The 27,292-nt window shown below is 40.6% G+C and overlaps 9 protein-coding genes and 1 non-coding gene across 12 annotated transcripts; 3 read left to right on the top strand and 7 right to left on the bottom strand.

The window, feature by feature from the left end:
* Positions 1-777: 777 nt before the first annotated feature.
* LOC141841210 (uncharacterized) lies at positions 778-3,964 on the top strand. 2 transcript variants are annotated; one of them, XM_074729347.1, is made up of 3 exons: positions 778-928; positions 3,078-3,158; positions 3,237-3,964. In XM_074729347.1, exons 1-3 carry the CDS (start codon positions 799-801, stop codon positions 3,755-3,757), a joined length of 732 nt encoding a protein of 243 aa, XP_074585448.1. In that variant the 5' UTR covers positions 778-798; the 3' UTR covers positions 3,758-3,964. The 2 variants fall into 2 exon arrangements, with proteins under 2 accessions (XP_074585448.1, XP_074585447.1); XM_074729346.1 differs by having other exon boundaries at positions 3,078-3,964.
* A 293-nt stretch (positions 3,965-4,257) lies between these two features.
* Positions 4,258-5,332, bottom strand: LOC141841236 (transcription factor DIVARICATA-like). The gene is made up of 2 exons (XM_074729378.1): positions 4,913-5,332; positions 4,258-4,686 (listed from the first exon to the last, which is right to left on the bottom strand). The coding sequence occupies exons 1-2, from the start codon at positions 5,284-5,286 to the stop codon at positions 4,488-4,490; spliced, it is 573 nt and encodes a 190-aa protein (XP_074585479.1). The 5' UTR covers positions 5,287-5,332; the 3' UTR covers positions 4,258-4,487.
* Positions 5,333-6,464: 1,132 nt separating this feature from the next.
* On the bottom strand, positions 6,465-7,088 carry LOC141842443 (germin-like protein 9-3). The gene has a single exon (XM_074730647.1). The coding sequence runs from the start codon at positions 7,086-7,088 to the stop codon at positions 6,465-6,467; it is 624 nt and encodes a 207-aa protein (XP_074586748.1).
* Positions 7,089-7,221: 133 nt separating this feature from the next.
* LOC141840288 (N-carbamoylputrescine amidase) lies at positions 7,222-10,507 on the bottom strand. The gene is made up of 9 exons (XM_074728228.1): positions 10,358-10,507; positions 9,392-9,440; positions 8,674-8,765; positions 8,424-8,575; positions 8,284-8,330; positions 8,164-8,197; positions 7,896-8,062; positions 7,712-7,808; positions 7,222-7,597 (listed from the first exon to the last, which is right to left on the bottom strand). Exons 1-9 carry the CDS (start codon positions 10,441-10,443, stop codon positions 7,431-7,433), a joined length of 891 nt encoding a protein of 296 aa, XP_074584329.1. The 5' UTR covers positions 10,444-10,507; the 3' UTR covers positions 7,222-7,430.
* A 504-nt stretch (positions 10,508-11,011) lies between these two features.
* LOC141838080 (ferredoxin, root R-B2-like) lies at positions 11,012-13,591 on the bottom strand. 2 transcript variants are annotated; one of them, XM_074725472.1, is made up of 2 exons: positions 13,475-13,591; positions 11,012-11,645 (listed from the first exon to the last, which is right to left on the bottom strand). In XM_074725472.1, exon 2 carries the CDS (start codon positions 11,607-11,609, stop codon positions 11,151-11,153), a length of 459 nt encoding a protein of 152 aa, XP_074581573.1. In that variant the 5' UTR covers positions 11,610-11,645; positions 13,475-13,591; the 3' UTR covers positions 11,012-11,150. The 2 variants fall into 2 exon arrangements, with proteins under 2 accessions (XP_074581573.1, XP_074581572.1); XM_074725471.1 differs by having other exon boundaries at positions 11,012-11,610.
* Positions 13,592-15,155: 1,564 nt separating this feature from the next.
* On the top strand, positions 15,156-17,116 carry LOC141837576 (uncharacterized). Its single transcript, XM_074724958.1, has 11 exons — positions 15,156-15,264; positions 15,348-15,442; positions 15,524-15,581; positions 15,718-15,909; positions 16,026-16,102; positions 16,181-16,263; positions 16,384-16,435; positions 16,530-16,598; positions 16,685-16,771; positions 16,856-16,920; positions 17,047-17,116. Exons 1-11 carry the CDS (start codon positions 15,156-15,158, stop codon positions 17,114-17,116), a joined length of 957 nt encoding a protein of 318 aa, XP_074581059.1.
* An 838-nt stretch (positions 17,117-17,954) lies between these two features.
* Positions 17,955-20,407, top strand: LOC141838079 (ABC transporter F family member 4). Its single transcript, XM_074725470.1, has one exon. It carries the CDS (start codon positions 18,000-18,002, stop codon positions 20,154-20,156), a length of 2,157 nt encoding a protein of 718 aa, XP_074581571.1. The 5' UTR covers positions 17,955-17,999; the 3' UTR covers positions 20,157-20,407.
* Positions 20,408-20,754: 347 nt separating this feature from the next.
* Positions 20,755-23,946, bottom strand: LOC141840886 (uncharacterized protein At4g04980-like). The gene is given in 7 exon segments (XM_074728976.1): positions 20,755-21,437; positions 21,859-22,011; positions 22,095-22,259; positions 22,695-22,860; positions 22,994-23,261; positions 23,264-23,689; positions 23,692-23,946. Coding segments are annotated over 7 exon segments (1,545 nt in total). The 5' UTR covers positions 23,873-23,946; the 3' UTR covers positions 20,755-21,251.
* Positions 23,947-24,887: 941 nt separating this feature from the next.
* Positions 24,888-24,961, bottom strand: TRNAV-CAC (transfer RNA valine (anticodon CAC)). The gene has a single exon. It is a non-coding gene; the product is annotated as a tRNA-Val (tRNA).
* Positions 24,962-25,018: 57 nt separating this feature from the next.
* Positions 25,019-26,790, bottom strand: LOC141840582 (endonuclease 1-like). The gene is made up of 9 exons (XM_074728622.1): positions 26,596-26,790; positions 26,337-26,517; positions 26,172-26,264; positions 26,036-26,091; positions 25,877-25,960; positions 25,695-25,790; positions 25,549-25,613; positions 25,395-25,468; positions 25,019-25,302 (listed from the first exon to the last, which is right to left on the bottom strand). The coding sequence occupies exons 1-9, from the start codon at positions 26,776-26,778 to the stop codon at positions 25,178-25,180; spliced, it is 957 nt and encodes a 318-aa protein (XP_074584723.1). The 5' UTR covers positions 26,779-26,790; the 3' UTR covers positions 25,019-25,177.
* Positions 26,791-27,292: the final 502 nt, after the last annotated feature.

Below are 27,292 nucleotides of genomic sequence, written 5' to 3'. Positions count from 1 at the left end.
AAATGTATTAATCATTTAATGGAATTTTTTTTTGACTTATTTGCTAGGAAAACCCATATTTATTAATCCAATAATTATCAAGATTATTTCAATTTCACCATAACGAACTAAAACATTGTTCGAATTTGTGCTTGTTTACAGGATAAATAAGGACAATTTATTTATACATTTAAACATGTAATTATACAATTTAAATGTATAGTTTTTTATTTTATAAATGAATAGTTTTTTTGTGAGCAAATAAATATATTAATGGTGTTGTAATTAGTCCTTAAAGGAACTCTTGATGTCATTTATTTATCGACCTCTATAAGTGTCGTGATAGGTAAACTATGTTTCTGTAACATATTTGAATTAGTTATTACAGAACAGATTTATTGAAGTGAACAACTGAACTGTTGAGATAGCGGATTTTAAAGTGATAGGTGGACTAAAAATTCCATAAAAGAATTGAGATATCTAACATGACATTGTAGACCTATTTTTTAGTCTAAGTTTTTAAATTATGATACGACCTAGGACCTAGAGCAAGGTCGTTAGAAAATTAAAAATTAAGATTGGTAGAAGAATTAGGGATAATTTTAAATTATAAATGTTAAAACAAATACCTCATATATTTATTATTTTATTACAGTTGATACGGCTAAGTGAACGGGTGTTTTAGCGATTTGAAAATTATGGAGTGTATTGTTGAAGAAAAGTAAACTATGAGGGTGTGCGATAAATTTTTCCTGTGATCATAAATAACATGATAATTATTCTGAGGAGAAGGAAAGATCGAGAAAAAGTGAGCGGAAGATGGAGAGTGCGAGAGAATCTCGCCGGCGAAGGATCTTGGAACACGGATCGGAGCGCCTCGCCTTCATCTCCGGACAAGCTAGACTCGTTCCTGATTCCTCATCTTCTCCTCAAGATTCTCACACCTCTGGTAAGGTCCTCGCCTATCCTATTGCCGTCTGATTCGGCTCCTTGATTGCTAATTTTAGGTTGATTTCTTTCTTGATCAATGCAGAAGCTAATGCTTTTTTTTTTCTTGTATATCGTCGTTGCATGAGAATGAGATTCTGACTCTGACATGTTTTGGCAACGATTTGGCTTATTTCATAGGTTTCTTGTAGATGGTTCTTAGGGTTTGATTGTTGGCTTATTTCATAGGTTTCTTGTAGATGGTTCTTAGGGTTTGATTGTTGGCTTATTTAGTAGGTTTCATGTGGATTATTGAGTTGCAATTATAGGGCTCGACTATTATCGCTAAGGACTTACATCATGGTAAGTCAGGACAGGTAGGTAATGCTTACACGAGAAAGGATGAAAGAGATGAGTCTACTTCTTTCCTCGCTAAACTAACGAGGAACAAGGAAAGGGCAAGGTGTGTACCATTGTGGGAGTGTGGGTCGTGAAAAGAAGCCCACTCAAATGGCTGCCAACACTGTACAGGTGAGTGGTAGTGAACTGTGAACAACCAGAAGAGTTGGTCAGTCTAACTTGAGAGAATCAACTCAGCTCCAACAATTGGTTGCTTTCATGAATAGTTTCAATGTTGGGTGAGACCATCTTGAAGGTAAAGTAATGGTTACTTAGATTACAAACATATGTATCAACCCAGATGACATGAAAGTTACATATGCTATTTGACATGATGTTTTTTCTATATCCCAAAGGGGAAAAAACAAAGATCACTCATGTTACAAGAGTGAAAATCAGACCAAGTTTATTGCTTCAAGATGTTTTTATGCTCCTAATTTTAGTGTAACTTGATATCCATAAAACATTGTTGGATGATTTAAATTAAATGATAACATTCAATCTCTTGTTTATTTGATACACGACCAAGTCATGAGAACAATAATTAGACTAGGTGAGCTTTGAGAAGGGATCTACAATCTTGGTCACTTGTAAAGGTAGTGCTCTAGACAAGAACTCTCTTTTATTCATAGTCTTTGAGTAGGCGAATTGGTAAATATTTTTTGTAGACCAGAATCATTAATCTTACTAACGAAGCTGTGCATATCTTTTATCTTTGGAGAAAGAAACTCGTTGGGAACAATTTGAATAAGATGGAGATTTGGTTTCATCATCAGTTTCAATTGGGAAGTAAAAGTGCAAAGACATAAAATAACTATTATGAGAACTAAATATAGATAGTTTTTAGCAACATAATTCATTGTTGGGGGGGGGGGGGGGGGGGGGGGGGTCTAGAACTTGTGATCCATTGTGCAGTTTTTTTTGGGTGGTGTCTTTCATTTTTATGCTCAGGGGATGAACACCATGTTGTAAAATATTCTTTTGCCTATTTTTTATGGATATTTGTGATGTTGGTCAAGAAATGAATTGGAGGGAAAACAATTCAACATATTTTAGTTACTAACAAAATTTGAACTTTTTCTAAGGATCAGCCTCAATATTAGAAGCCTATTGCTATTGTTTTGCAAATAAAGATGGTTAGCATGTATCATCAAGTCTAGTGTTCCCTGTTTCCAGTTCATATGGTTACTGTCGTTCGTGGCCAATTTTTAGTAATTGGAACCAAGACTAACTTTGATCATGCCTTTCACAATAAATTAATATAAGAGTATAGCTCCTTGGGACAAAAAATTACCTTTACCCTTTACTATAGTGAAGCAAATGGTATTCAGTATTTAGAGAAGGGCAGAATTGGGTCTACTAATGTTTTTGGCTATCGTTTGAATTTATATTGCTTAATAATATATTTATCTATGCTGTGCGATGCAGAATAGAAGGGATTTAATCTGAAAATATTTATAATTTTTATTTTTTTAAAAAAAATTACCACAAATGCAACAACAACTACAAGTATGTCTCCCGGCTATAAGAGGTCAGAGTCTGATTTATGGGAGCTAACTGTTGTCCATGTTAATAAGATACATTATGATGAAAAAGAAATGATTGCAATTTATTGACTACTGGGTTTCATTACTCTTGTGGGCTTTACTAATGCAATAGTACGTGACTTTGTAATATTGACTGTCCTTTGAAAGCATTGCTTTCAGCAATCTTGCACCTGAGCATCCATAATTTGCTAAGTGAAAATACCTTGCGTACATATTTTATTGCAGTTGCTCCACTTACTGAGGTCGATGCTACGAATTATCACATATCTGAAAAAAATGGAAGCGACAACGACCACAACAACACCAGTGAGACGTTTGAATCTATAAATAGTGCGAGAAGCAATGAAGTACTTGTTAGTAAGACGAAACATGACATTGATGCAGTTGAACCGGAAAACAATGATCAAGTTAAGCCACTTCAAACTGAGAGGGATACAAAACCGCTGAGCACTTCTATGCCTGCGAGTTCCTCTCGGCAAGTTGTGAGCACAACCAGAATGCATGCGAAGAAGCAGATGTCATTCTCATCAAAACAAGTTAGCCGGGGTATCTCTGCTTCAGAAACTATGCGCTTGCTTTGTGCGGTTATCATTGCTCTTTTGGTTGTCATGTCCAGACGAGGTTATACTCTTGGTAGTGGTGTTGCGAGCAGCATTTTGAGCTTCAAACCACTGTTCCTGGCAATGTTCACTGATGTGACCATCATTCTATGGCTGCTAAAGACAACACAGCAGGAGGATGAGAAAGAGAAAGAAAAAGCTAGAACTGGAAGAGACGAGTCTCGCTCAACGGACGACATAGGAGAAACCGTGGAGACAATTTTGGTTCTTCTGAAACTAGCAACAGCTATCTTCATGGATTGCAGCATATGCGCTGTTATCATTGTTTGTGGCCTTTGTTTCTGAAATCGTGTAGTCTGTTTGATTTTCTGCCAATAAGCCAACATAGGCAAGCTTGTTCAGTCCACTAAAACAGGTAGGTATTTTGAACTCTGAGATTTTCGTAGAGATCAAGCTTTTGCTCAACTCAGATCGAAGCACTTCATTCACATCGCTGTTTGGCGTCAATCCTGTTTCTTTGGAAAAAGTGGAAAGAAATCTTGCTTTTCGTTCTGTGTTGAAATTTTTGCTAATCCTTTGTAGATTATTGTTTCTTTACAACTGGTTTCCAAGTTCCGGTTGACGTAATAGAACTTCAGACGTCATCTCGCACGTGTTAAACACTGAGGCGGATGGTTTACATGCTTGCATAAAGCTGGCTACCGACTTTAATTAAAGGTCAAGTAAAGAAGCTGCTAGACGCATACGCCAGCAGGCCATTAGCTGCAGCCCATGTGTTTGCTGGTTCAAAATATCAGCAAAACTTGAGACTCATGCGTACTATTTCCATCGCATAAACTTGAGACTGAAACAAGATCGCATGCATGCACTGCATTAATTATTTTTTTAAAAATAACCCAGCTAATTAAATCATCACTAACGCTATCTATCATGCTCTGTTCTGGTTTCTGCTATAATAAGAAAATTAATCGACTAGAAAGGCATCTAATTTCCACTGCCTATTCGCACTTAATAGAACACAGAACCAATTCAGGCAACATTAAATTAATTTTTTTTTCAGTTCTTGAATTCTTCGTCATGGATTGGTGATATCATGGATGCTCTTTCTTTTACTGCTCTCTCTGTTCTTTCCGCCATTGTTGTTCTGGCTCTGCCGGATGAAGAACTTCTGGGCGTGGCTGGCCACCTGCGTTGGCGTCCTCGTCTTCACCGCCCACCGCGAGATGTTCCTCCAGTCTCCCTTTCCGTACTTGGCCAATCCTTCCAAAAACAACCTAAATGAATCGATCAAGCACACAGTAATTAATCAACACCTTCCATGCACCTTTTGATAATATTTGTCTTTCTTGTTCGTTTCCATCCGTCCATTCTTTTTTTTTTATTAATTAGGTTGGTAGAAGCGTGGGAGAAACAAAGACCCAACTTAATTAATTATAATCAACCAACAACCATGTCAAGATCGCCGCCGGTGAGAATAATTACCAAAATTAACGCACTTACCGGTGCTCATCCTCCGTCCACGGCACCCCACGCTTCCGCTCCTCTCCCCTGCTGCTGCCGCGGGGCGGCTGCGCCTGCTTCCACGCGCTTCCGTAGGATGGCCCGTCGTCGCTCCCGTAGGCGTCCCAGTAATCGGGAACCTCGACCAACCCGCGCTCGATCATGCGGCAGTCCTCCACCAGCGCCTGGTACCGTTCCCATGCCTCAACGGCGCTCCTCCCAGACAGCTCCGCCGCGATCGCCGACCAACGCTCCGGCGTGCCCTCCGGGTAGACCACTAGCGCCCGCTCGAACACCTTGTCCTCCTCCCGGGTCCACGGCCGCGGCGCTCCGAGCTGCCTCCGGAACATCGACATCAGCTCCCCTTCTCCCATTGATCTCCCCTGTTCTAAGCCTCGTGCTCTATTTCGCTATCGCCCTCCACCTCCACGGTGGAAATTGCAAGGGGCGTGGCATTTTATTTATACCAGGACCGAAGCAGCGTAGGCGTCATCGACCAACGACACGTTTCGCCAATCGGTTATTGGTGGCTGGGTGGGTGAGTGGGTTGGGGGTGGAAAAGCTCGCCGACTTGCGCGGCGCACGCGTGAGCCACGTCGGCCGAGGGAATGTTGAGTCAGAATCCGACGGCTGAAGCTATCAGGAATCGAGGATGTCGGCGGGGGCGGCCACGGTGGGGCCACGCACGTGTCGCGATCTCTTCTGCTTCGATCTCACTAATCCAAGGCTTTGCTGGCGCGCCATCCTCCGTTCGCCACGTGTCCATGGTCCTTCCGAAGGTGGAGACCGATCCTAGTTGGCGGGCGAAGCGCGACGTCAGCTCGACGAGGGTGATTGGCCAGCGCCGTCAGGCACCGAAAGGCGCGCGCGCCGAAACGTGGCTAGAAGATGACGTCTGCCGGCGGATCTAGCCGTTTTGTTTTTTTTTTTTTGTTTTTGGGAGTGCATTGGGATGACGTGGCCATCTTGGGTAGGGATTGGGCCGACTATTGGGGCCCACTTGTGCAACCGGTATCTAAGGAAAACACGTGACTGATTTAGGGGAATTGATCTAGATTTGTTACTTGATTGTTTTTCCAAGGCCATTGTATTTTAAACTACAATTCTTGATGTCATTCACCAATAAGTGACTTGATCTGTCAAGTGCTACTTTTTTGTTTTTTGTTTAGCTGGATGTGATTGCATTGGTTGTCTGATTCTTTGATCATAGAATTGGGCAAGTCATTTGTCTGAGTTTGCGAAGGCGATTAAATTCTTAAAGTGCGTTTGATTTAGGATTATTGTTCATAATAATCTTGATTATATGTTCAAATTTATCAATGATAATTTTATTTAGTTTAAGTTATAATCAATTCTAAAATAATACATCACCGTTATTTTGATCATTTAACTTGTGGAAAATAAGAGTGGTGCAAGGTGTGCTTTGATGTTTAATGAGATAATTAATTTAGCCTTTTAGAATCACATTCCAAATATAATCGATCATCAAGTTCTTATTTCAAAACACGATGGTCCTTCAGCAACATCGAACCAGCAAAAAACCTCACGCGCTTCACCCTCGAAGCCCAGCCTTGAGCTTCTGAATTGTCGCGACGTCGGTTTTGAACGAAGCTGCAAGAATACTGTCGTCGATGTCCACCCCGAAGGTGCTCAGGGGAACAGACACAGTGCCAGCATTGGCACTGCCGAACGCCGACACGGCCACGGCCACGGCCGGTCCACTGCCACAGTTGTACTGGAAGTGCACCAGGCCCTTGGGGAACACGAATGCGTCCCCGCGCTGCAGTGACCGAGTGTAGAGATTGTTGGCCGTGTCCACGACTCCAACCTCCAAGAAACCCTGCACCAGCAGCAGCAGTTCGGCGGCGCGCGGGTGCGTGTGCAGAGGGTTGACGCCTCCTTGTGGGTACGACAGCACAGCCATCGACACGCTCTGCCCGTTCAGCGCCGGGAAGTTGCCCATGCTGGCTTTGGTCACCGTGAAATTGGCCGGCGGCGGAGCGCCGACCGCCGACCGGAGGCCACTGAAGGCGAAGTAGCTGCCGTCGACGGGAGTACCCTCCGGCGGAGGGATGAAGTCCACGAGGATGTCGGGGTCACTCGCGATGGCAGAGTACAGGAGAGTGCAAGCGGCTAAGAACAAGAGCAGGAAGGCCAGGGCTTGTTTAAGAGCCATGACTTTTTGGATGGAGATGTAGAGGTTTAATCGGCAGCCGCATTTATACAAAACGCTTTGTGAATGGTGTAGACTTTTTGTGAATTGGTCGAGGACGTCCTCGAGGTCAACGAGAAGAATGCCAAATGCGATACCAAAATTCTCAGCCCCAGCTGTTACATGAATGTTTTTTAGTTAAAAAGGAACAAGGCACCAGCCGTCAGGAATATCCATTGGATTGCATTGCATGATGGGAAAGTTTTGCAATGATTGATTAATTATAACAACCAATAATTATTTTCAGGATTTAACGGATGGTGACACATTGATCTCCATAGGCGGCCGGCAGTAAGCTCAAAGATATTATTTGGATCCATCGAGGGTCAACAACACCTTGTACAGGTCTGGACGACGATCTCTAAAAACCCCCCAACTGTGCCTTTGAGTTTTAATGCAATCTAAGTCAAACTCCGCAACCAGAATCTCCTCGTCCTTGTCATTTGCAAGTGCCACTATTTCTCCAGTAGGGCCTTACCCAGGAAAAAAGAAGAGTATTTATTTACGCATATTCGATATAATGGCATCGACAAGAACAGGATATCAAAAGGTCAAAGGATGGTCTGTAATAGGCCTTCGTATAATACCTGCAATGAATGAATTTCCATAGAAAGTGATTGTGCTATCACCATGCTCTGTTCTGATTGTCTCCTTTCCGATACGGTTAGAAGCTGCAAGTGGAACCTGAAACATCAAACCTAACACGATTATAACAACAGAACTAGTGAGAAGCCTGGCGATGAATAGTTCTATAGTTCTACGGCAGTTTACCAAATTAGCTCCAGCATGACCTTGCATTACACGCTTCCAATGTTCGCGAGAATCAAGCTCCTGGTCTTGTGGTTCAGATCCAATGGCGGTCGGATAAAGTAATATCTCTGCTCCTTGAAGGACCATAGCTCTAGCAGCTTCGGGGAACCACTGATCCCAGCAAATTGCTGAAGCAAAAAGGCACAAAGTTCCTCAAACCTAAATGCTTGGCTGCTAAACATAGAGCCAGTGTGAACAGCATGAAGCTGAAAGCAAGCAATTTACTTACCGACACCAATCTTCGCAAATCTGGTCGAGAAGACCTAATATACAATGGAAGAGAAAAACAACATTTTAGATATATTTATTCTGCATTAGAAAATACCACGCATTTGGTAATGCTATTCACCTTGAAGCCAGTGTCACCTGGGTTGAAATAGAACTTCTCCTGGTAGCCTAATCAGAGAATCAAATCAGTTATTGATTAGAATGCATGGGCACTCGTAGAGGGAGAATAAAAGATGAACCCATCAATGTAGTAATCCCTGCCTGGTCCATCTGGAATATGTGATTTCCTGTATAATCCTAAATCTGTCCCATCTGCATCGATTATAGCTACTGAATTGTAATGAGCATTGTTTTCCTCCTCAAAAAAGCTCACAGGTATTACAACACCCAACTCTTTAGCAAGTTGCTGCATCCTGCACAATCGAATGCATAAGCATGATATATGATAATTGTTAAAGTTGCTTCATAAAAATCAGTAAAGGTTAATACTTGCAGATTATGTTCATTTCACCTTAGAATTGTAGGATGTCCTTTATAAGGCTTAGCACGTTGGAAATTATCTGCCTGTTGGGCTTGACAGAAATAATAACCCTCAAAAAGTTCCTGAAACATGACAACATGATGCAGGAGGTCAAGCAAATTAGATAAGTTTTCTAACCTAATTAATAAGAAATGAACAATTTTGGCGAACAAAAAAGTACTAAAATACAAATGCAAAATGTTAGGTTTATTTATACCATCAAAAGTGTTTTCTAGGTAGGGAACATGTGCATCTCCAGTGAGGAAGAAATAAGAGCATGGCTATTATATGAGTGTTGATTATTATAAAGACTAAGAAGATACTGATGCATCTCCAAATATGATTCAACATTAGAAAGTGTTTGGACTTTGAATACTCTCACTGACCACATAGAATGAAGTTACTCAAGTGAATTGACCTCAATGACTTTCGAGGAGGATGACAGGTCAAACACATTTGAAGTCACAAGCAACAAAAATACCTAAATAAAGCCAATGAAATGTCCATGTGCATAGTTTATAGAAAGCATCAGAAACCACAGAAGATGATATAATGCTCCACAAATTGGAAGGCCTCAGGACCTACAAGACTGCCAAGATTGTATGAAATTTTACTGAATTGAATTAGAATGTGATTAAATGAAAAGACAAGTATATTTAGGACACCGACATTATACTATGCTGAAGTATGAAGAACTTTCTTTAGGCACCTGAATAAGTATGATGTTTGCCCCCTCTCTATGAGCAGCTCTAACCAACCTGCAGAAATATGCTAACAAATTTAATAAAAGTGAAAATCAGTAGATGAATTAAATGGTATAGACATGAAGAATATCGGACCTAATTAAGCACTTTTCATTCTCCAAAGATAATGTTAACATAATATTCCTTGGAAAAAACACTACCTACCAACTGTTGGAATTGAATTACAAACTAGATAGAGAATTCCTACAGGTTGACAAATGAGATTTTATTATCCACGTGTGCTATTTTCTTAAATAATTGACAACTATGGTTCTTCACCATTGTTGTTTGTCTCTAATATCAGACTTTATATTTTAGCAAAGAAATTCACATAAAGATGAAACCTCTCTGAATTACATGCTTGATGCAAACACAGAAAACTATTTGCCAAGGGATTCTCGAAATATAATGTTCAAATGTAAGTCTTCAATGGGAATTTCCACAATAAAAAAAAAGGATAGGTAGATTTTTTGCACCAAAGACATTCGGAAAGATGTTCACATCAACCAAAGAATGAAAACACAATCTAGGTATGCAGTCCGCTAGGTTTCACTTGTAAATGACAAAGCAACTCTCAAGCTCTCATAATGCGAATTGCGGATTCTCGCGAAGAAAGTTATGGAGAACTTAATTAACCTCGAAAAAGAACTCCGCATTCTTTGACAACACGTTTCCGAAATCAACAACGGTAAAGATCGTCTCAAAGTAGTCTAATCACGGTTCTAACTCCAAAATTCAAACTTATCAGTAATCCGTTCCTCCTCCCCACCAACCAATAAAGCGTTACAAGTGAATCTCAAAAAAATCAAAAGGAAAGGTTTCTCCTTCTATCAGCGAGAGGGATGGAGTATAAATATCCCCGAAAAAAAACAGACAGATATACATTAAAAAAAAAAACACACTTGGAGAATCTGGTACCACGAAACTGATACCTTTCAGCGGTGTCGACGTTCTCCGAGACAGTATCCGAGCAAGCGAACTGGAGAGCGGCGACGACCACCTTCCTCGCCTCCGCCATGTCTCTGAGCCCTCTCCTCCCTCAACCTAATTCCTCTTTCACGCTTCTATTCGATCTTTGGACACGCGGCTGATCGAATAAAGATGCTGCGCCGCCGCTAAAGTGTTTCCGCTACATATTTGTTTAGGACCATGCGTTTTGCCCATGTCGGTGGTAGTCTTGATGCGTCAATATAAACCGATCGATTAGAAATTATATAAAAACTAATTTTATGTTAAAATAAAATTATTTAAACTTATAGATTGTATCTATTATTATTATTATTATTATTATTATTATTATTATTATTATTATTATTATATAGCTCCATGTTAAAATTAGGTTAATTTATGTTAAAATAAAACACTGGTGCAGCTATAGCTTCATGAAAGGTCGTAATAACATCTCAGGGCAGCAGGCAGGTTTCCATGATCTGTTTAGCACGTAGTAGCCAAACAATTTTTTTTTATAAAAAAAATACAATTAAAATAACACAAGAGAAAATGATTTCAACATAAGAGAGGGACGTCGTTAGAATTGCCACCACAAATTGCAACGAAAATTTAGAATTTTAGAGTCTGAACACAGATTAACGAAGAGAAACGACTTCAATAATCTCACTTAACAGTAGCATGTCTCTCGTAGCAAATTAGCCCTAATTGAAGAGTACATATCGCTTATTATTTCAGGCACTTTTAAAGATAGAATGGCAGACTGACTGGAGCTAATCAATAGAGTTCGCTTTCCTTGTGAGTGTGGATGACAACATCGGATTTGGGGTAGGAGACACAAGTCAAGAGATAACCCTTTTCCATCTGTGTTTCATCAAGGAAGGAGCCATCAGACTGATCCACTTTGCCAGACACCATTTGACCAGCGCATGTGGAGCATGCCCCTGCACGGCAGGAGTATGGCAGCTCGATTCCAGCATCCTCAGCTGCGTCGAGAATGTAGGTATCACCTGAAGCTTCAAACTCATGTTCAACCCCCTCTGGGTCAATCAGTTTCACCTTGTATACTGCCATAGCAGAAGCCCTGAAGTTGTTGGATACCTTGAGTGTAGATGCCTTTGAGATGCACTTCAAGGAGCTTAGTGAGGACGGGCTCTTAAAAAGCTGAGAGGAAGGCTGGAGCTTTACATGATGGCTCCGCAGTGCGCAAGCAGATGAGAGAGAAGCCGTTGACATCCTGCTAACCGAAAAGGATGGACAAAGGAACAAGTCCTGTCAAAATTTAAAAATCTAATTCAAGGGAATCAAGAACTCTACATGTTTGGGCATAAAAGTAGAAAATATGACCCGCAACGAATTTGAAGTGACAATCACATAAAGATTATTTGTAAATGTGAATATAAGCAGAACCCATGGATAAAACTTATAAGCAGGTTCAAACACCATATACCAAAAGGAAAGAAAAACAAATGGCCAATAGAATTGACAGAAGCACTAAGTAAATACAACATTTTTTGGCATCAATGCAACTAAGCCTGCAAAATACCAGGAATCATAATAACTATCACTGCATGAACAATGACAGAATTTGTTAATTTAGCATGAAACAGCTGAATACCATGTCCAAAATTCTCAAATTCAAATTGATTATATTGAGCCAGCAACTTCAATTATTTGGGATTGAATTCACAACCTGCCCTACTTAATTTTTGTCATGACTAAGGGTGACAATTTGTGCCGTGTTAACCATATTAGAAATGGTTTGCATAGGGCATGTCAATAAAAAACATATATGGTGTAAGATTAACTAAATTTTCAAAAGAATCAAATTATACGACATAAAAGTTAATAAAAAATTTAAAAATGAATTATCTTAATAAATGGGGGCAATTCATGTCAACTGATTTATACATTAGGGATGTACCATGTCATTTTCAATTTTTTTCTGTTAGTTATATCTTGGATTGGATCGGGTTGCCTTACCAGTAGTTTTTATGATTGCCAACCCTAGTCATGATCGAATGTGTATACCTTAGCGTAGTATAACCTTAGTCATCAGCATGTGAGTGATAGTAACAACTCCATAAGATACAACCATTTCTAGCTAGTCACTTCATTGCGCCTGAGAATAGGCTTTAATATGATTTGTCACTAGTTGACAACATGAGAATATCGATTAGCTAACTTGATAACCATAAATCACATGGTCAAAACATCCCAATCCGGAGTTTCATTGTAGTAATCCCATATGGGCGTCATTGCCCCTATTAGTTAGAACAAAACTTTCAGCTAAATGTGTCATAAGTTCATAGCAGGACCTTCCATTTCATTCAACATTGCACAAATCACCGCCAGTAGAAGACTAAAAAAGAATTCAAGTTTAGCATTAGATAATAGGAGGTGATTACATAGATACCTATTGTTATGTTGGATCACAGTTGTCTATGTGAGATAGAGGGCCCTTTCCAAATAGTTTAGGCTAGTTAATAAAATCTTGACACAAACCTTTGATACCCTTAACACCCAATCACAAAACACAAACTTTACCAATTAAAGAAGTGAAATTGTACGGGAACTCTGAGAATCATAAAATAAACAAGGGACAGTGCAATGAATTAAACAGCACAAGGTTGCCCGATAGCTGAAAATCAGGTATCTTCCGAATATTCTTCAGCTTGTTGTAAAGTTTTCAAGTAATTATTCCCATAAATTCCTCTAGAAACATTAAAGTGAATTTACCAGTACAGAACATATCCCCGACAAGGACCGCTCAGAGCATTATAAACACAAAACCCAACAAGTTCCACAAGAGACAAAGTTTAAAGAAGGCATCTTGTTCTCCATTAATTTCTAGAAACGCGAAACAAGAGGGTGAGAGGGACTAACCAAACAAAGCGATCTAAGCTGAAAGGATGAACGCCTAGAGAAACACTACATGTATCCCATATACATACCGTAAAAAATATCAAACCCTATGAATCAAACACGGGGCGCCGACAAAGATCAAGAAACAAATATCGGGGAAAAAAACCCCGGCGTCATCAATCCCATAACAAGAGCCAAAGAAGCAAGATCTTTCTTCGTAGATAATAACTCCTTACCTTATGATCGAACAGAACCGCCTGGGAAGACCGATAGATCAGTAGATCACTGGAGTTCGACGATGAAGGCAGGCGGCGGAAGCAACCCAACAGGAAACGCACTGCCTGCCTTTGCAAGAGTCGGTTCGCTTTATCGTCCTCGCTCTTCCCCAGGTTCAATGTTCCGAAACCGGGATATGGATCCTTTACGAGAAGCCAATCTCCGACCAATCTTCGAATGGCAGAAAAACTGCTGATCCTCCCCGTTCATGGCGGGAGCTGCATCATTTAACGGCAAAGATGCGAAATTGCGCGATGTAAGTACAAGTCAAATAGGACTTGATCCTTTGATCAAGTCGATGACTGGTCACCCAACGTTTCAACAGCGGGTCTAAACCGGAACCATAAGGTGCGCGAACTGATACGCCTCTGTTGTGTACTCGGCTGACTATTCGTAGATTGAATGGGCTCCACGGCTCCATCATTGCGGAGTGAGCAGGTGTGATTGGCTTACTTTAAATATGTAAATATTTTTTAAAAATAGTTGCGGTTCTATTGTTAAATGATTTTTTAAAAGGAAAGAAAGATCAAACCAAAACTTTCTTGCATAAAATTTATTCTCTTACAATAGAATTTAATTATTCTCTTACAATAGAATTTTTTTAAAAATAAATTTCATCTATTACAGTGAGTATAAAAAAAAATCATCTAACCGACAGTTACGGTCAGGCTTGACGACTCGGGTCAACTGATAACTGACCTGTTGATCCAGTTACAAGCTCGGGCCGAACCCAGTTCCGTACCCGGCCCGTCGGCAGGCCTAGCCACCGGGCGTCGTCGACCATGGCCTTGCTGGCTGGCCCCAGCCCTTCGAGCACGAACCTCTCGAACGCAATCCGCCCCGGCGAGCATTCCAGCAGGCTCTCCTCCGCCCTCCACGTCTCGGCTATGCAAACTCCACCCGAGCCCATCTCCACCCGGTGCCGCTTCAGCCTCGCGTACGCAGATCCGCCGCCGTTGCTCAGCTCCTCCTCCTCAACTCTCTTCGTCTTATTCCTGTCCGCCATTGCTTCCGCAGGGAGGAGGCCGCCGAGAAGAATTTAGAGGCGAGAGAAACGAGAAGGGACAAGGATAGAGGAAGATGAAAAGGAAAGGGGAGGTCGGGAGGGGGAGCGGAGGGCACGTATGCGGTCGGTTTCATGTGGCGCAGCAAATGAATACGTGTTGAGTTGGAGAGCCTGGGATGAGCGTCGCGTTGTGTGGCGTCGAATGGAGGAAGAGAATTCTATGCGGGCCCGGCGTCGCTGGACCAATGGCTTTGCTGCAACTGATTGCCGTAGTTTTTGTGGATTCTGATTCGTGAGCTGAACTCGTGATTCTCAACGACAAACCTGTCTGCTCAAATCTAGTAATAAAAGTCCAGTAGATATGAACCCCAATTTTATCTGCAGAATCAAGAACAAAGTGACAAAAGAGCTGGCACGGAAGCTGTCGCAAGTATTATAATTTCTTCATTTTGCTTTCACTTTAATGAGTTTGGTGATATTTATTTAAATAAGCAATGGCAACTTGCATATTTTCACTGACTTTGTTTTTAAAAATATATATATGAGTGCATATTATTACTCTTCTAGCATCAAAGAGAAGGATGCATCTGAATCTCAAACAAATCTGAAGCTTCAACCCTGTAATCTGTTTAAGCATGGAAAGGAAGGAGATATGGAGGCTGGCGCTCGTCCTACTCCTTGGCCAGCTTGTCTCTTTCTTCCTTGCTGTCGCTAGCTTCACTTCTTCTCTAATAGCAAATCTCGGTACGTCTTTTCTTTTCAATTACTCCATTTCCTCAAAGATCTGCCTCTCTTACGCCATACTTTCTGTGTTTTTGCATTTGAAGGAACTGATACACCATTAACACAGTCATGGTTTACTTACCTTTCTTTGTCTCTCGTGTATGGTGTTGTTTTCTTCTTCAGGGGGCGGAGACTTGTGGTGAGCCTTTTAAGTTTAATGTGTGAATTCTGATGACAGTAATTGATATGTTAAGATCTGATACATTGTTTGGATTTGCAGGTTCCTTGGTACTGGTACCTTGCCATGGCCATTGTTGATGTCCAAGGCAACTACTTAAGTAATCTCTTTTCTCCACCTCCTATTTGATTTTTCAGCTGCTTATGTGGAGTGAAATTACCTTCAACTAGCTCCATTTTCTTAATCCATTGATGCAAACTATGAGACAATTAAAAGCTTTAATTTATCTGTTACAGGCATCAAAGCCTATCAGTATTCTTCAATTACAAGTGTGACATTGCTGGATTGCTGGACTATACCATGGGTAATAATCCTCACTTGGTTTGCCCTAGGGACAAGGTATTCTCCATGCCAATTTGTGGGTGTTGCAGTTTGTGTGTCAGGCCTTGGCCTGGTGCTTCTTTCTGACGCACACATATCTGGTGGAGGTAATTTATCTTGGTACAAGGTTACATTAACACCGATCGAATTGTTGATTCAGAGAACTAATCTTGTTTTCTCTTGATGACCTGATAGCAACTTTGGTAGATGATTCGTGTTTCAGGTGGAAGTAAACCTATCATTGGCGATGCACTTGTGATTGCCGCAACATTTTGCTATGCATTCAGCAATGTTGGTCAGGTTAGCCAAAACAACAGTTCCTCATTCAACATGTGGTTTGGTTAAAATATCAAACCCTCCTCTTCCAAAAACACGCAGGAATTTTGTGTGAAGAGGAAAGATCGAGTCGAAGTACTCGCAATGCTTGGGATTCTTGGTGTGCTGGTTAGTACTTGTGAGATGTATCCTTTAGATATGTACATACACCTACACATCTACTTCTTTTGTTTTACAGGCAGTATTTGATGTCTTAGTTACAAATTATGTTAGTTTTGTGATAATTTGATTCCTAACAAGCTTAGATCTATTTTTGAGAGGAAAGATCTTGAATCAGTCAAGTGGTCTGCCACAATGGTAGGCATTCTACACATTATGTATTTACTAAAGGCTCAAGCTATACCGACTAAGCAAACTATACTTCCTCCTTTTGTGTGTGTGTTGTTTACAGATATGTTTGTTTGGTGGATATGCAGCAGCAACATTCCTGTTCTACAGTGTTGTTCCTTTTGTGTTGCAGGTAATTTTATGATAACTGAACATTGTCCTGAAAACATAATGATGTTAAGGCATTGACAGTGAGGAGAACTGAAACTCTTTATGCAGATGAGTGGAGCAACCTTGTTCAATCTATCTCTTCTCACATCCGATATGTGGGCTGTCTCCATTCGCATCTTCTTTTACCATGATGAAGTAACACTTCCATTTCTTCATTTAACTAAATTTGTGTGGTGTTTCCTTCGATAATTACAGTGTGTTGATTGATACTCATTTCAGGTGGATTGGTTGTACTTTGTTGCGTTCAGTTTGGTGGCTATTGGCTTGATCATTTACTCAGTGAAGTAAGTTTGCATTTCAGCAATGGTAAAATGTTAACTTTTTTTGACATTTTTGTAGTCTGGTGATTCTACATTTTCATCAAACTTTCTTTCTTCTAATGTGTAAATCTCAATTTCATTTTTTGATAGCGAAAAAGGCACAGTAAGTGGAAAAGAGCCTGAACCTTTAGAGTATGAGAGAATCTCACAAGAGAGTTGAGGATTGAATTGAACTGCCTGAGGATTGTTCAGCTGCAAATACGAAGCTTAAATAAGATGCAGATGATGTTCTTAAGAACTGATTCGTATGATTGATGAAAGCATTATTTTGTTAAAATAAAATAGTTAAGTCCGCATGTAACTGAAATTTAAGAATTTATAAAAAATTTCTAGGATTTATGGTTTTAACGCAAGTAACTAAGTATTAATTAAGTATTCAATTAAAATCGAATTGAACCGAATTTAATTAAAACTGAATTGAACTGAATTTTTTTGAACAAATCGAACAGATGGAATTTTTAAATAAAAATCAAACGGATAGATATCGATTAATTTAATTTTTGACTAAATTAATCGAAATAACTAAATTTTTAAATATTATAAAAAATTTATCAATTAGAAATTTATAAGTTTAGAATTTATAAATTATTTTTTATTTTAATTAATTCTATTTATTTGATTTATTCGATTTATTTGAATAAGAAATTTTAAAATCAAACATGGACTAAATTAATCAAATTAATTAATTTTTTTAAAAATAATTACAATTTTAAAATAAATAAATTAAAATTTTTAAATTTGATCTATTCAAACGATTTAATCGAATTTTTACTATCACTAGTTATAAAATAGTGTTTTGCCTTTAAAATTAATAAAAATCTTCGAGTTTTTAAAGATGAAAAAGGCTGCCAGATCTAACGGCTCACATAATTCGGTTGCACAAGAATAAAATTTCCGGTCTATTTCTATATCGGAGTGTTCCGAGCCGACCGGTTCGCGAGTTCTATAAGTACAGCTTTCTTCCGGCTAGGTTTCTTCCCAATTTGTCTTTCCTTCTTCATCGGCGCAGCCTCTCTCTTTCTGCTGCTTCAGGCACCGCCATCATGGTGAGGAAAACCTCCGCCGACGTCTCCTCTTCCAAGGGCGGAAAATCCAAGGAATCTGCCTCCATCGCCTCTGCTGTGCCCAAAAAGGAGAGGATTTCCGTGTCGGCTATGCTTGCTTCCATGGACAAGCCCAAACCCTCGTCTTCCGGCGCCTCGAAGAAGCCTAAGCCAAAAGCCAAAGCCTCTTCCTATACGGATGACATCGATCTACCGCCTTCCGACGATGAGGAAGAGGGGATCGAGGAGGAAGAGACCGCAAAACCTAAATCTCGAAACGCTGTTACCGAACTGTCGGCCGCCGCCATCTCTGACAAGGAGCTCAAGAAGAGGGAGAAGAAGGACATATTAAATGCGCACGCTGCCGAGCAGGCACGGAAGGAGGCCCTGAGGGATGACCACGACGTCTTCACGGTGGTTATTGGATCCCGCGCAGCCGCCCTTGATCCTGACGCTCAAGAGGGTGCCGCCGATGCTAACGTGAGGGATATCACCATCGAGAATTTCTCTGTTTCTGCTCGGGGGAAGGAGCTTCTGAAGAACGCCTCCGTCAAGATCGCCCATGGGAAGAGGTACGGTCTTGTTGGTCCAAACGGGAAGGGGAAATCTACTCTGTTAAAGCTTCTCGCTTGGAGGAAGATTCCCGTCCCACGCAACATTGATGTGCTCCTGGTGGAGCAGGAAGTAGTCGGGGATGAAAGAACTGCTCTTGAGGCCGTTGTGTCGGCTAACGAGGAGCTGGTGAGGCTCCGCAAGGAGGCTGCTGCTCTCTCCGAGAAACCTGAAGGAGGAAACGATGAAGACGACGATGATAGTGGAGAGAAGCTAGCAGAAATATACGAAAGGTTGCAGATTTTGGGTTCCGATGCTGCAGAGGCCCAGGCATCAAAGATCTTAGCTGGGTTGGGGTTCACCAAGGAGATGCAGCGTCGTCCGACCAAGTCATTCAGCGGAGGTTGGAGGATGAGGATATCCTTGGCCAGAGCTCTCTTTGTGCAGCCAACTTTGTTACTTCTGGATGAGCCTACAAACCATCTTGATCTCCGAGCAGTGCTGTGGTTAGAGGAGTATCTTTGCCGCTGGAAAAAGACGCTGGTGGTGGTGTCCCATGACAGAGACTTCCTTAACACCGTTTGCAGTGAGATCATTCATCTTCACGAGCTGAAGCTCCATGTTTACCGTGGGAATTTTGATGATTTTGAGAGTGGCTATGAGCAAAAGCGAAAAGAAACAAACAAGAAGTTTGAAATTTATGAGAAGCAGATGAAAGCTGCAAAGAAGACTAGCAACAAGGCTAAGCAAGACAAGGTTGATGATCGGGCCAAGTATGTTGCTGCCAAGGCAGCGAAGAGCAAGTCAAAGGGGAAGGTGGAAGATGATGATGCGCCACCACCTGAGGCGCCCCAGCGGTGGAGGGATTACAGTGTTGGATTCCACTTCCCGGAGCCCACTGAGCTAACACCGCCACTTCTGCAGCTTATCGAGGTCAGCTTCAGCTATCCAAACAGGGAGGATTTTAGGCTTTCCGATGTTGACGTGGGAATTGATATGGGGACAAGGGTTGCCATTGTAGGACCAAATGGTGCCGGCAAATCCACTCTGCTGAATTTACTCGCAGGGGACTTGGTGCCCACTGAAGGAGAAGTTCGTAGGAGTCAAAAGCTCCGGATCGGGAGATATTCCCAGCATTTTGTTGATCTCCTGATCATGGAAGAGAACCCAGTTCAGTACCTTCTCCGCCTTCATCCAGATCAAGAAGGATTTAGCAAGCAAGAGGCTGTGCGTGCTAAACTTGGGAAATTCGGCCTGCCCAGCCACAACCACCTCACACCCATTGCCAAATTATCTGGAGGCCAGAAGTCTCGCGTGGTGTTTACTTCTATATCCATGTCTAAGCCTCATATTCTTTTGTTGGATGAGCCGACAAATCACCTTGACATGCAAAGTATCGATGCACTGGCAGATGCTCTTCAGGAGTTCACTGGTGGTGTCATTTTGGTGAGTCACGACTCACGTTTAATATCACGAGTGTGTGAGGATGAAGAGAAAAGTGAGATATGGGTTGTGGAAGACGGTACTGTCAGAAAATTTCCTGGTTCTTTTGAAGAGTACAAGGAAGACCTTCTGAAAGAGATCAAGGCTGAGGTTGATGAATAAAGGCAAATGTAACTGATCGTTTCTGCACTGTTGTGAATGATCTACTATTAATCTGCATACACTTTTTCAGAACATAACTATGCCCTTCTACAATTTTTACTGATGTTGTTCTTTTTCATGTGATTTGATTTTCATTCGAAACTGGTATAAGTTAATAAACAGATGTATAAGAGCAAGTTGAAGCTAGGTTTCTGGTGTAAGACATCTAATAGATAAGCTTTGCTACTGCGAAGTTGTTATGATTGTTTTTATGGTTATTGAGAGTTATTTGGCATACATTTTGAGTTTCAATACAGCCTCTCTGCTATCATGTATTGCCTTTTATAAGAATTCCATCGGAGTAATAAATCTTTGTTGTGTACCTTGCAACATGTGAAGCACAAGCATGAAATAGATTTAAACAAATGATGGTTATCTAAGCATTTTTCATTATGTGCCAGCTTGAGACATTCTATGCTGTTAAATTTTCAAATGGTTGAATACTTAAAATGAATAATCAATGATAGATTTTGATTGCATTAGGACTATTTTTATAGAATGAATATGCTTTTTTGCACCTAGTTCATTTTCCAGTGCCAAAGAGTAATACAACATTTGTTTTCTTTAATTGGATTGGACTAGAGTATCTGATACAATCTTGCTAGCACACTGGTTCATATCTGTGCATTCTCTCTGTTTTTCTGTACTTCCTACAATGTAGTTGCCGTTCACAAGTTTCCTCTTTTCTCCTGAATTGCTTTCTTTTAAGCTTCTGTTGGTCACTTCTCTACTTGATAAAACATTATGCATAAGTAAAGCAATAACTGAGTAGAATAATACTAGTTGATTTACACTGACGATATTCAAAGCTAAATTCTTGATTCTCTTCTAGTGTTTTTGGTTCAAAGCCGCGCCTCTAATCCTTGCTGCTCTCCATCAACAATAAAACTTAAATTTGAGGACTGAAGTTGAGGAAGCTTCCTTTGGAACAAACACAATTCTTCAAACATCAAGTTTAGAAAGAGAGAAAAAAAAAGAAGCACAATCCTAACCGCTGTGAAAAGCATGGAACATCCGACTGCAACTTGTACCATGCACTCCAATGACTAGGAAACTCTAGGATTCAGGGCAAGCCTCTATCTCATGAGCCAATTCCCTGGTCAACTTATCTGCTCGGTCATCTTGTCCTCCAGCAAAGTTGTATACTCGAAATGCCAGCTGAAAAGCCCTCCACAACATTTTCAATCTTGTTTTTGATTTGGATGTGGTTTCTCCAGCTATTTTCTGAGTCTCTTTACACTCCTGCCACACACACACACACAAAGAAAAAAACAAAGAAAAGCAACCTCAAAGTTGGATCTTCAAAGCTCAAAGTAATTAACACAATCTGGATGAAAATGCCAATAACTCAAGCCAATCAAATGAATTTTATCCCATCATTGAACTTTTTATGACGATCTAATTACAACTAGTAACATCTTGTTCATTTAAATATCTTATAGCCATAATTAATGAAAAGTTATAATATCCAACCAAAAGTATCTATATTAAGCAAACAGTCGATTGGAAACAGTAATACAAAACTAGATTCTTAACTCCGATCATGAAAATCTATAGGTCACAACCAAAAGCATCTATATTAAGTAAATTGTCAAGTGGAAAATAATGCATATAAAACTAGGATTCTTAGGCACTATACACGATATGAGCAGAGGTAACAAACCTTGAGCACCATTTCCATGCAGTCTGATGATAAATCAACCATGGCCTCCTTGATTCTTACAAGGACAGTGAAATCAAACACAATATTGTGGTTTTTTAATCTCTTGGATTCTGCTTCTTTGTTGCGCTCAGTTACATCAACTTCTTCTTTGATCTGTGGGAAAGTTATCAGATTGGAGCTTCTTATAGTTGTTGATAACTAGTTAACTACATGAAAGTGCCATTTAATGAAGTTACCTTGTTGAAGTAGCATTCAACCTTCTCAAGCTGCTGGGCAATTGGAGATGTTAACTTCCAACCCTTCAGCACTGCAACTATAGATTCCAACCTCATATGGAGAGCAGCTGCCACCCGAATAGTCTCCAATTTCTTTAATGGGAAGCCTTCGAACCTAGACAAGACCTGAAACCATGAAAAAAATTAGAAAAAATATCAAGAAGGCATTCTTCCCCTTGGTTATAGATAGTTTACACGAGGGCAATATTTATACAACCAAGCCAGTTTGGTGTGAAGATCTGGGGTTCCAAACCTAGTGGCATTGGTGTTCAAGCATTGAATTGTGGAAACAATCTGTTATTTTTTGTTTTCGAATTTTCTATTTCTGAACAATTTTCATGATGTTTTTTTTCATGATTTATAGGGAAAATCAAGAACAGCCCGTAAAAATTGAATTTTACTATACAAGCATGTCAAGAAATGATAACGATTAATTTTTCAATTTTCAAATACCTTCTTTTTAATAAAAACAAAATATTAAAACTGAAAATAGAGAACATTTTCATGGACATTGAGGAAACACTCAGCAAAGTTATAATGACAGATTACATGCAGTTCTACCTGTGTTTCATCAGTTAGCTTTTCAAGCACTTGCTCAATGTTCTGGTGATATCTTGATAGCACCTTCATGTCCTTTGTCTTAAAGGAATTGAGAGAGGATATCATCTTCAGAATAGATGCAGAATGCTTTTCAACATCTTCTTCAATTTGCCGAAAGTAAGATGATCTAGCAAAGATATGCAAATATCACAGTTACCTTGGCTTTGGCTGATGTAAATGATGCTATTTGTATACCAATCGATGAAATTACAAATCAGGTTCTCTAGAATTAGTAAGAGCTTCAACTTGGCTATACTAACCTCTTTGTCATCTCAGCCAATGCATCAGCCATCCCTTGAGCTTTATTACCACCTGAGGAATTCCCAACTTGATTTTTCCTTCCTTGCAACGCTTTACCATCTAAACTAGAACCTTCCACCTTTCCTTTGAGGGCTCTATATAACTTTCCCATTTGTGTTGATCTTTTCAGTCTTGCATCATTTTTCTTGGCACGAATAGCTTTTGCTGCAGCCAATGGAGGAGGTGGTGGTGGTGCAAATCCATTTGATGATGTCAAGGATGACTGGATGATGATGCTGCTGGTGATGGTGGAGGAGGAGGTGGGGATGGAGAGGATGGCACAATGCAATTTTGCGATCGCCAGGGCGGCGAAGAGGGTGAATCATTCTTACTGAGGAGTGACGAAGTGGAAAACACTCCTGACAAAGCTGGTGGTATAGGAGTTTTAGGTTCTTCACTTTGCACAGATGTTGCTGGAGGAACTAGAGTTTGGGCTGTAGGCACACTCGACACTGAAACGGGCAAGGATTTTTCAGAAGGTTTGCTGACATGATTACTTTGATCTATAGTCACAGCATACGCAATTGTTTCTGCCTCCATTGTGGAGTACCTTGGTGACCCCAAGAACACGGGTATTCCAGCTAAAACCATAGGCGAGGAAGGCGACATAGGGGTAGGTGATGAAGGCTGCCCTTTCAATCGTAATATTGGCAACCCCAGCTTAGAAGATTTAGTATCAGTGCTGCTACCATCGGCCTCATTCGTCTTTTTCTCAGTAGCATTACCTGGTGACTTAGATGGTGTCTCTTGTGCTTTGGCAATCGGCGACGAAGAATTGGATGGCGTTGATAAAAATGAGTTATCTTCAAAACCCTCGCTTCCATCTCCAATATCATCATTGATCTCAGTCAAGGAAAAAGGTTGCAGAATCATGCAGGCATCCAGTGAATCCAGCTCAAGTTCATCAACTTCATTTTCCGATTGGGTCAAAGCGGTGCTGGGATCCAATACCACAGGTAAAAAATGGAAGGAAAGATGCTTCACATCGATCGGTTGCAACTTTCCGATAGCCCGAAGCCGAAGGGGGCGGAGAAGAGGTGGCTCAACGTGTATCTCTGGGATTCCCTTAACTGGTGAGTTCACTGCTGGTTGTTCTTGTAGTACCGAATTGGGCGAGATTGGATTGCTAGAACCATTTAGCTCAGAGTTAGAAGTAGAATCCATCTCCACAATATCAAACAATTCTCATGTGCCAACCTAAAATGAACCAAAAATCATTCAAAAAGGGGTAAAAAAAACTTTTTTTTCTGCACTCATCTTTGAGCATCGCGAGGCTCTAACCTAGAAAAGGAAGCAGCGGAAGCTCGACAGCGTTGGCGCCGCGCCACGGCAGAACACATCGGACCCCAATCGCATTCCGACTATTACTTAAAACCCGCCAAGGTCGACATAAATGAAATCCCAGCGGCGGGCCAGCATCAATTGTTAGCGAAGACAAGAAGGATCCGAACAAGGAGATGATGCGAGCACTGCAAAAGGTCGAAAGGGCCACGAGGAGGAAGAAGAACGGGAGTTGAATAGATTACCGCCATGAGCAGAACCAAGCGCGGAAAGCGCGGGTTTGGTTGAGAAAGAGCGGCAGCCGCAGGCCCACTGCGCTGCCCGTGCTTGCCTATTTCTATGGTAGAGTTTCCGCGAAATCTTATCAAGAAATTTCATCTACATTTTTCCAAAAAAAGCATGGTAGAAAATCATTTATTTAGACAAAAAATTAAAATTGTCTGAGCCCGGTGGTGTGAGACTAGCGTGATAACCGACTACACCACCCAGACATTGCGTCGGATTAACACAACAGAAAATATTAATCATAAAAAAGCATGGTAGAAAATCATTTATTTAGACAAAACACAAAATTGTCTGAGCCCGGGTTCGAACCGGGGACCTCTAGTGTGTGAGACTAGCGTGATAACCGACTACACCACCCAGACGTTACAACCGATCATGACGACTGAAAATATTAATTATAAATTTTTAAAAATTTATCGGTCTCAATCACAACATAACAAGTGTTTTTGAAGTTAAACACTGCGCTTATTCTACGTCAATGAAATGCCCTTTTGCTAACAATATCTTTCATCAGTTTATTTTCTTGTATACTAATTAATGACTGAATTTATCTATCTTTCCAAGCCATTAACTTCTGATCAGGTTGGTGATGCTACTGCCTGTCTTTGATCCCCCAATACTCTGTTCAGTACCATGGCCAACCTGATGCCTCCTTGTGCTATCCTTTTGGCCACGACAGGCAGCCTTGAATTGAAGTATTCATCTGGCCGAAAGTATATAAGAAAAACATAATAGCATCATTAATTTCTTTTTGCTTCTCGTTAACAGTAAAAAATAATGTGGAGCTAAAATTACCTGCTAAAATGTCTCCTTCAGTAACTCCATTGTATCCTGATTTGCAAGCTAAGCCTATGCTCTCTTTAGCATACCTGTCCACGGAAGAAGAAGAAGAAGAATGAGATGATAAATGAGTAGAATTGTTAATTCTGCAACATGTGTGAGATTTTACTTGGCTGGGCAGGAGGAGAGATCATCACAATCCCCCCAAGAGGAGATGTCACTAGCCCAAATCCCCTGCAAGAAGGAAATCTGTACTCATGCAAAAGTGTTTTATCTTTCTTTCGCCTACAAAAATTAACTTCAGAATAAACTCACATTTGTGAAATTATTCTGCAGCTCTTCTTGGAAAGCGTCCAAGTCCTTGTCGTAGTAGTCTGCAAGAGCTGTGAGGATTATTTCCCTGTCCCACACCTGATTCATAGAAGGAACAAGGTGAAGTTGTGAGAGGAATTTGACCGATGAACTGTTGAGAAGAGAAACGAAGAAAATGATGTTACGTGATGCAGGTTTGATTTGTGCCTGAACCAGCGAACGTGGATGGTGTTGCCACCTTCATCGCTGGTGAATCCAACGTGCATGGGCTGCGACATCAACCATTTAAATAGAATAAATAAATGACAAGAACTTGGAGTTCAATGAAGACAGAACGCTTTTACCTGATGGATATCGCCCATGAAGTGGGAGAGAAATAGCAGTGCTTCAGTTAAGTTGTCTGTGCAAAATCAACAATAACGATTAACCAACGTAAACACACGCACTATTATAATCTTTGTACTGAATATAAATCTTTACAACGGCGATCGGAGGAGCCCTCGCGGTAGTGCAGAAGCTGTGAAGTGAAGTTGCTGATTGCTCCAGCAACACACTTATCTTCTTTGCAATCCCCTGCATCAATGATTTATAATACCAGTTCAAAGAGCCTTTTTTGGATCTACTGTGATTGTATTAAGAGATTACTTGCGTAGTCGAAGGTGCAGGCTTCGTCTGGTGTGTCGATGAAGTGGAGAGGGCTCGTCCACCGATATTTGTACCAGTGCCGGACTTGATCCGGCCAAGTGCAGAGAGAAGAAAGATCTCCATTTGCATACTGTGGCAGCAGGTGCTTCACTGTCTCTGCTGCTTCATGATCCAACAGCTCCTACAGCACATAAACACTAATTTCATGAGCTTGATAATTTGCATGTTAGCAATATGTTAATGTTATCGAAAGGACTACCTGCGCAATTCTGCAAGTTAGAATGTGTCCCTCTTTGCTCCAAGACTGAGCCACAGGCAAAGAAGAAACCATCATCACCATTGGCATCATTAACCACAATGCTCGCCTTGAAATCTTCATGGTATCGAGATCTAATCGCTTGTTAATTTTGTTGCGACAGAGTAAAATGCTACTGACCTTCATATAAGCAAGCAGTTGGAGTTCTTTGAGTGCAAGTTTCATGTTATTGCCGCCAAAATGATGCTATTTGATACTGGATATTGAGAGGCATCTGCTAAGATTAACTGGGAAGCAAAAATCTAACTCGAAGGATTTGGCAAGCAACCTAATTCTTCAAGTAAGGGAAGAGTGTGAGGATAGCATTGGATTTGTTAGTTTAGGACTTTGAGTGACGCGAAGAAAAAGAAGAGTTTGTTTTTTCTGATCAAGAAGCGATGTCATGCAACAACTTGGAAGTTGGAACCGCTACAGATGCCCAATTCGTGTGGGCGTTGATAATGAACTTCGGATAAAGAACATTTCGGCACTGTTCTTATTCACAATGGAAACCTTCGGATAGAACACTCCTTTCAGACTATTGATTTATCATTTATACATGAAATGAAGCAAACAAGAAGAAAGCCGTACATTCTAAACGATGAAGAAACAAACAAAAAAAAATTCAGCTCGAGGAAAATAAGACACAAAGATCACAAGC

The sequence above is a fragment of the Curcuma longa genome, chromosome 11 (genome assembly GCF_044706935.1).
Source record: "Curcuma longa cultivar G26 ecotype Majalengka, Jawa Barat chromosome 11, ITB_CL_G26_1.1, whole genome shotgun sequence".
In the NCBI taxonomy this organism is placed as follows: Eukaryota; Viridiplantae; Streptophyta; class Magnoliopsida; order Zingiberales; family Zingiberaceae; genus Curcuma; species Curcuma longa.
This window is presented reverse-complemented; position numbering and strand designations above follow the sequence as displayed.

What these genes read in the sequence shown, in the direction of transcription:
- LOC141841210 (XM_074729346.1), top strand. Translation starts at nt 799, where the DNA reads ATGGAGAGTGCGAGAGAATCTCGCCGGCGAAGGATCTTGGAACACGGA. An exon ending in TCAAGATTCTCACACCTCTG is followed by an intron (nt 929 to 3,077) that starts GTAAGGTCCTCG and finishes ATTTTATTGCAG; the next exon opens with TTGCTCCACTTACTGAGGTC.
- LOC141841236 (XM_074729378.1), bottom strand. Translation starts at nt 5,286, where the DNA reads ATGGGAGAAGGGGAGCTGATGTCGATGTTCCGGAGGCAGCTCGGAGCG. An exon ending in TGGACGGAGGATGAGCACCG is followed by an intron (nt 4,687 to 4,912) that starts GTAAGTGCGTTA and finishes CGATTCATTTAG; the next exon opens with GTTGTTTTTGGAAGGATTGG.
- LOC141842443 (XM_074730647.1), bottom strand. Translation starts at nt 7,088, where the DNA reads ATGGCTCTTAAACAAGCCCTGGCCTTCCTGCTCTTGTTCTTAGCCGCT.
- LOC141840288 (XM_074728228.1), bottom strand. Translation starts at nt 10,443, where the DNA reads ATGGCGGAGGCGAGGAAGGTGGTCGTCGCCGCTCTCCAGTTCGCTTGC. An exon ending in CAAACATCATACTTATTCAG is followed by an intron (nt 8,766 to 9,391) that starts GTGCCTAAAGAA and finishes GTCATGTTTCAG; the next exon opens with GAACTTTTTGAGGGTTATTA. An exon ending in CAGGTGACACTGGCTTCAAG is followed by an intron (nt 8,198 to 8,283) that starts GTGAATAGCATT and finishes ATTGTATATTAG; the next exon opens with GTCTTCTCGACCAGATTTGC.
- LOC141838080 (XM_074725472.1), bottom strand. Translation starts at nt 11,609, where the DNA reads ATGTCAACGGCTTCTCTCTCATCTGCTTGCGCACTGCGGAGCCATCAT.
- LOC141837576 (XM_074724958.1), top strand. Translation starts at nt 15,156, where the DNA reads ATGGAAAGGAAGGAGATATGGAGGCTGGCGCTCGTCCTACTCCTTGGC. An exon ending in TGTCCAAGGCAACTACTTAA is followed by an intron (nt 15,582 to 15,717) that starts GTAATCTCTTTT and finishes TATCTGTTACAG; the next exon opens with GCATCAAAGCCTATCAGTAT. An exon ending in TCTTCTTTTACCATGATGAA is followed by an intron (nt 16,772 to 16,855) that starts GTAACACTTCCA and finishes TACTCATTTCAG; the next exon opens with GTGGATTGGTTGTACTTTGT.
- LOC141838079 (XM_074725470.1), top strand. Translation starts at nt 18,000, where the DNA reads ATGGTGAGGAAAACCTCCGCCGACGTCTCCTCTTCCAAGGGCGGAAAA.
- LOC141840582 (XM_074728622.1), bottom strand. Translation starts at nt 26,778, where the DNA reads ATGAAGGTCAGTAGCATTTTACTCTGTCGCAACAAAATTAACAAGCGA. An exon ending in TCATGGGCGATATCCATCAG is followed by an intron (nt 25,961 to 26,035) that starts GTAAAAGCGTTC and finishes TTGATGTCGCAG; the next exon opens with CCCATGCACGTTGGATTCAC. An exon ending in TGAAGGAGACATTTTAGCAG is followed by an intron (nt 25,303 to 25,394) that starts GTAATTTTAGCT and finishes ACTTTCGGCCAG; the next exon opens with ATGAATACTTCAATTCAAGG.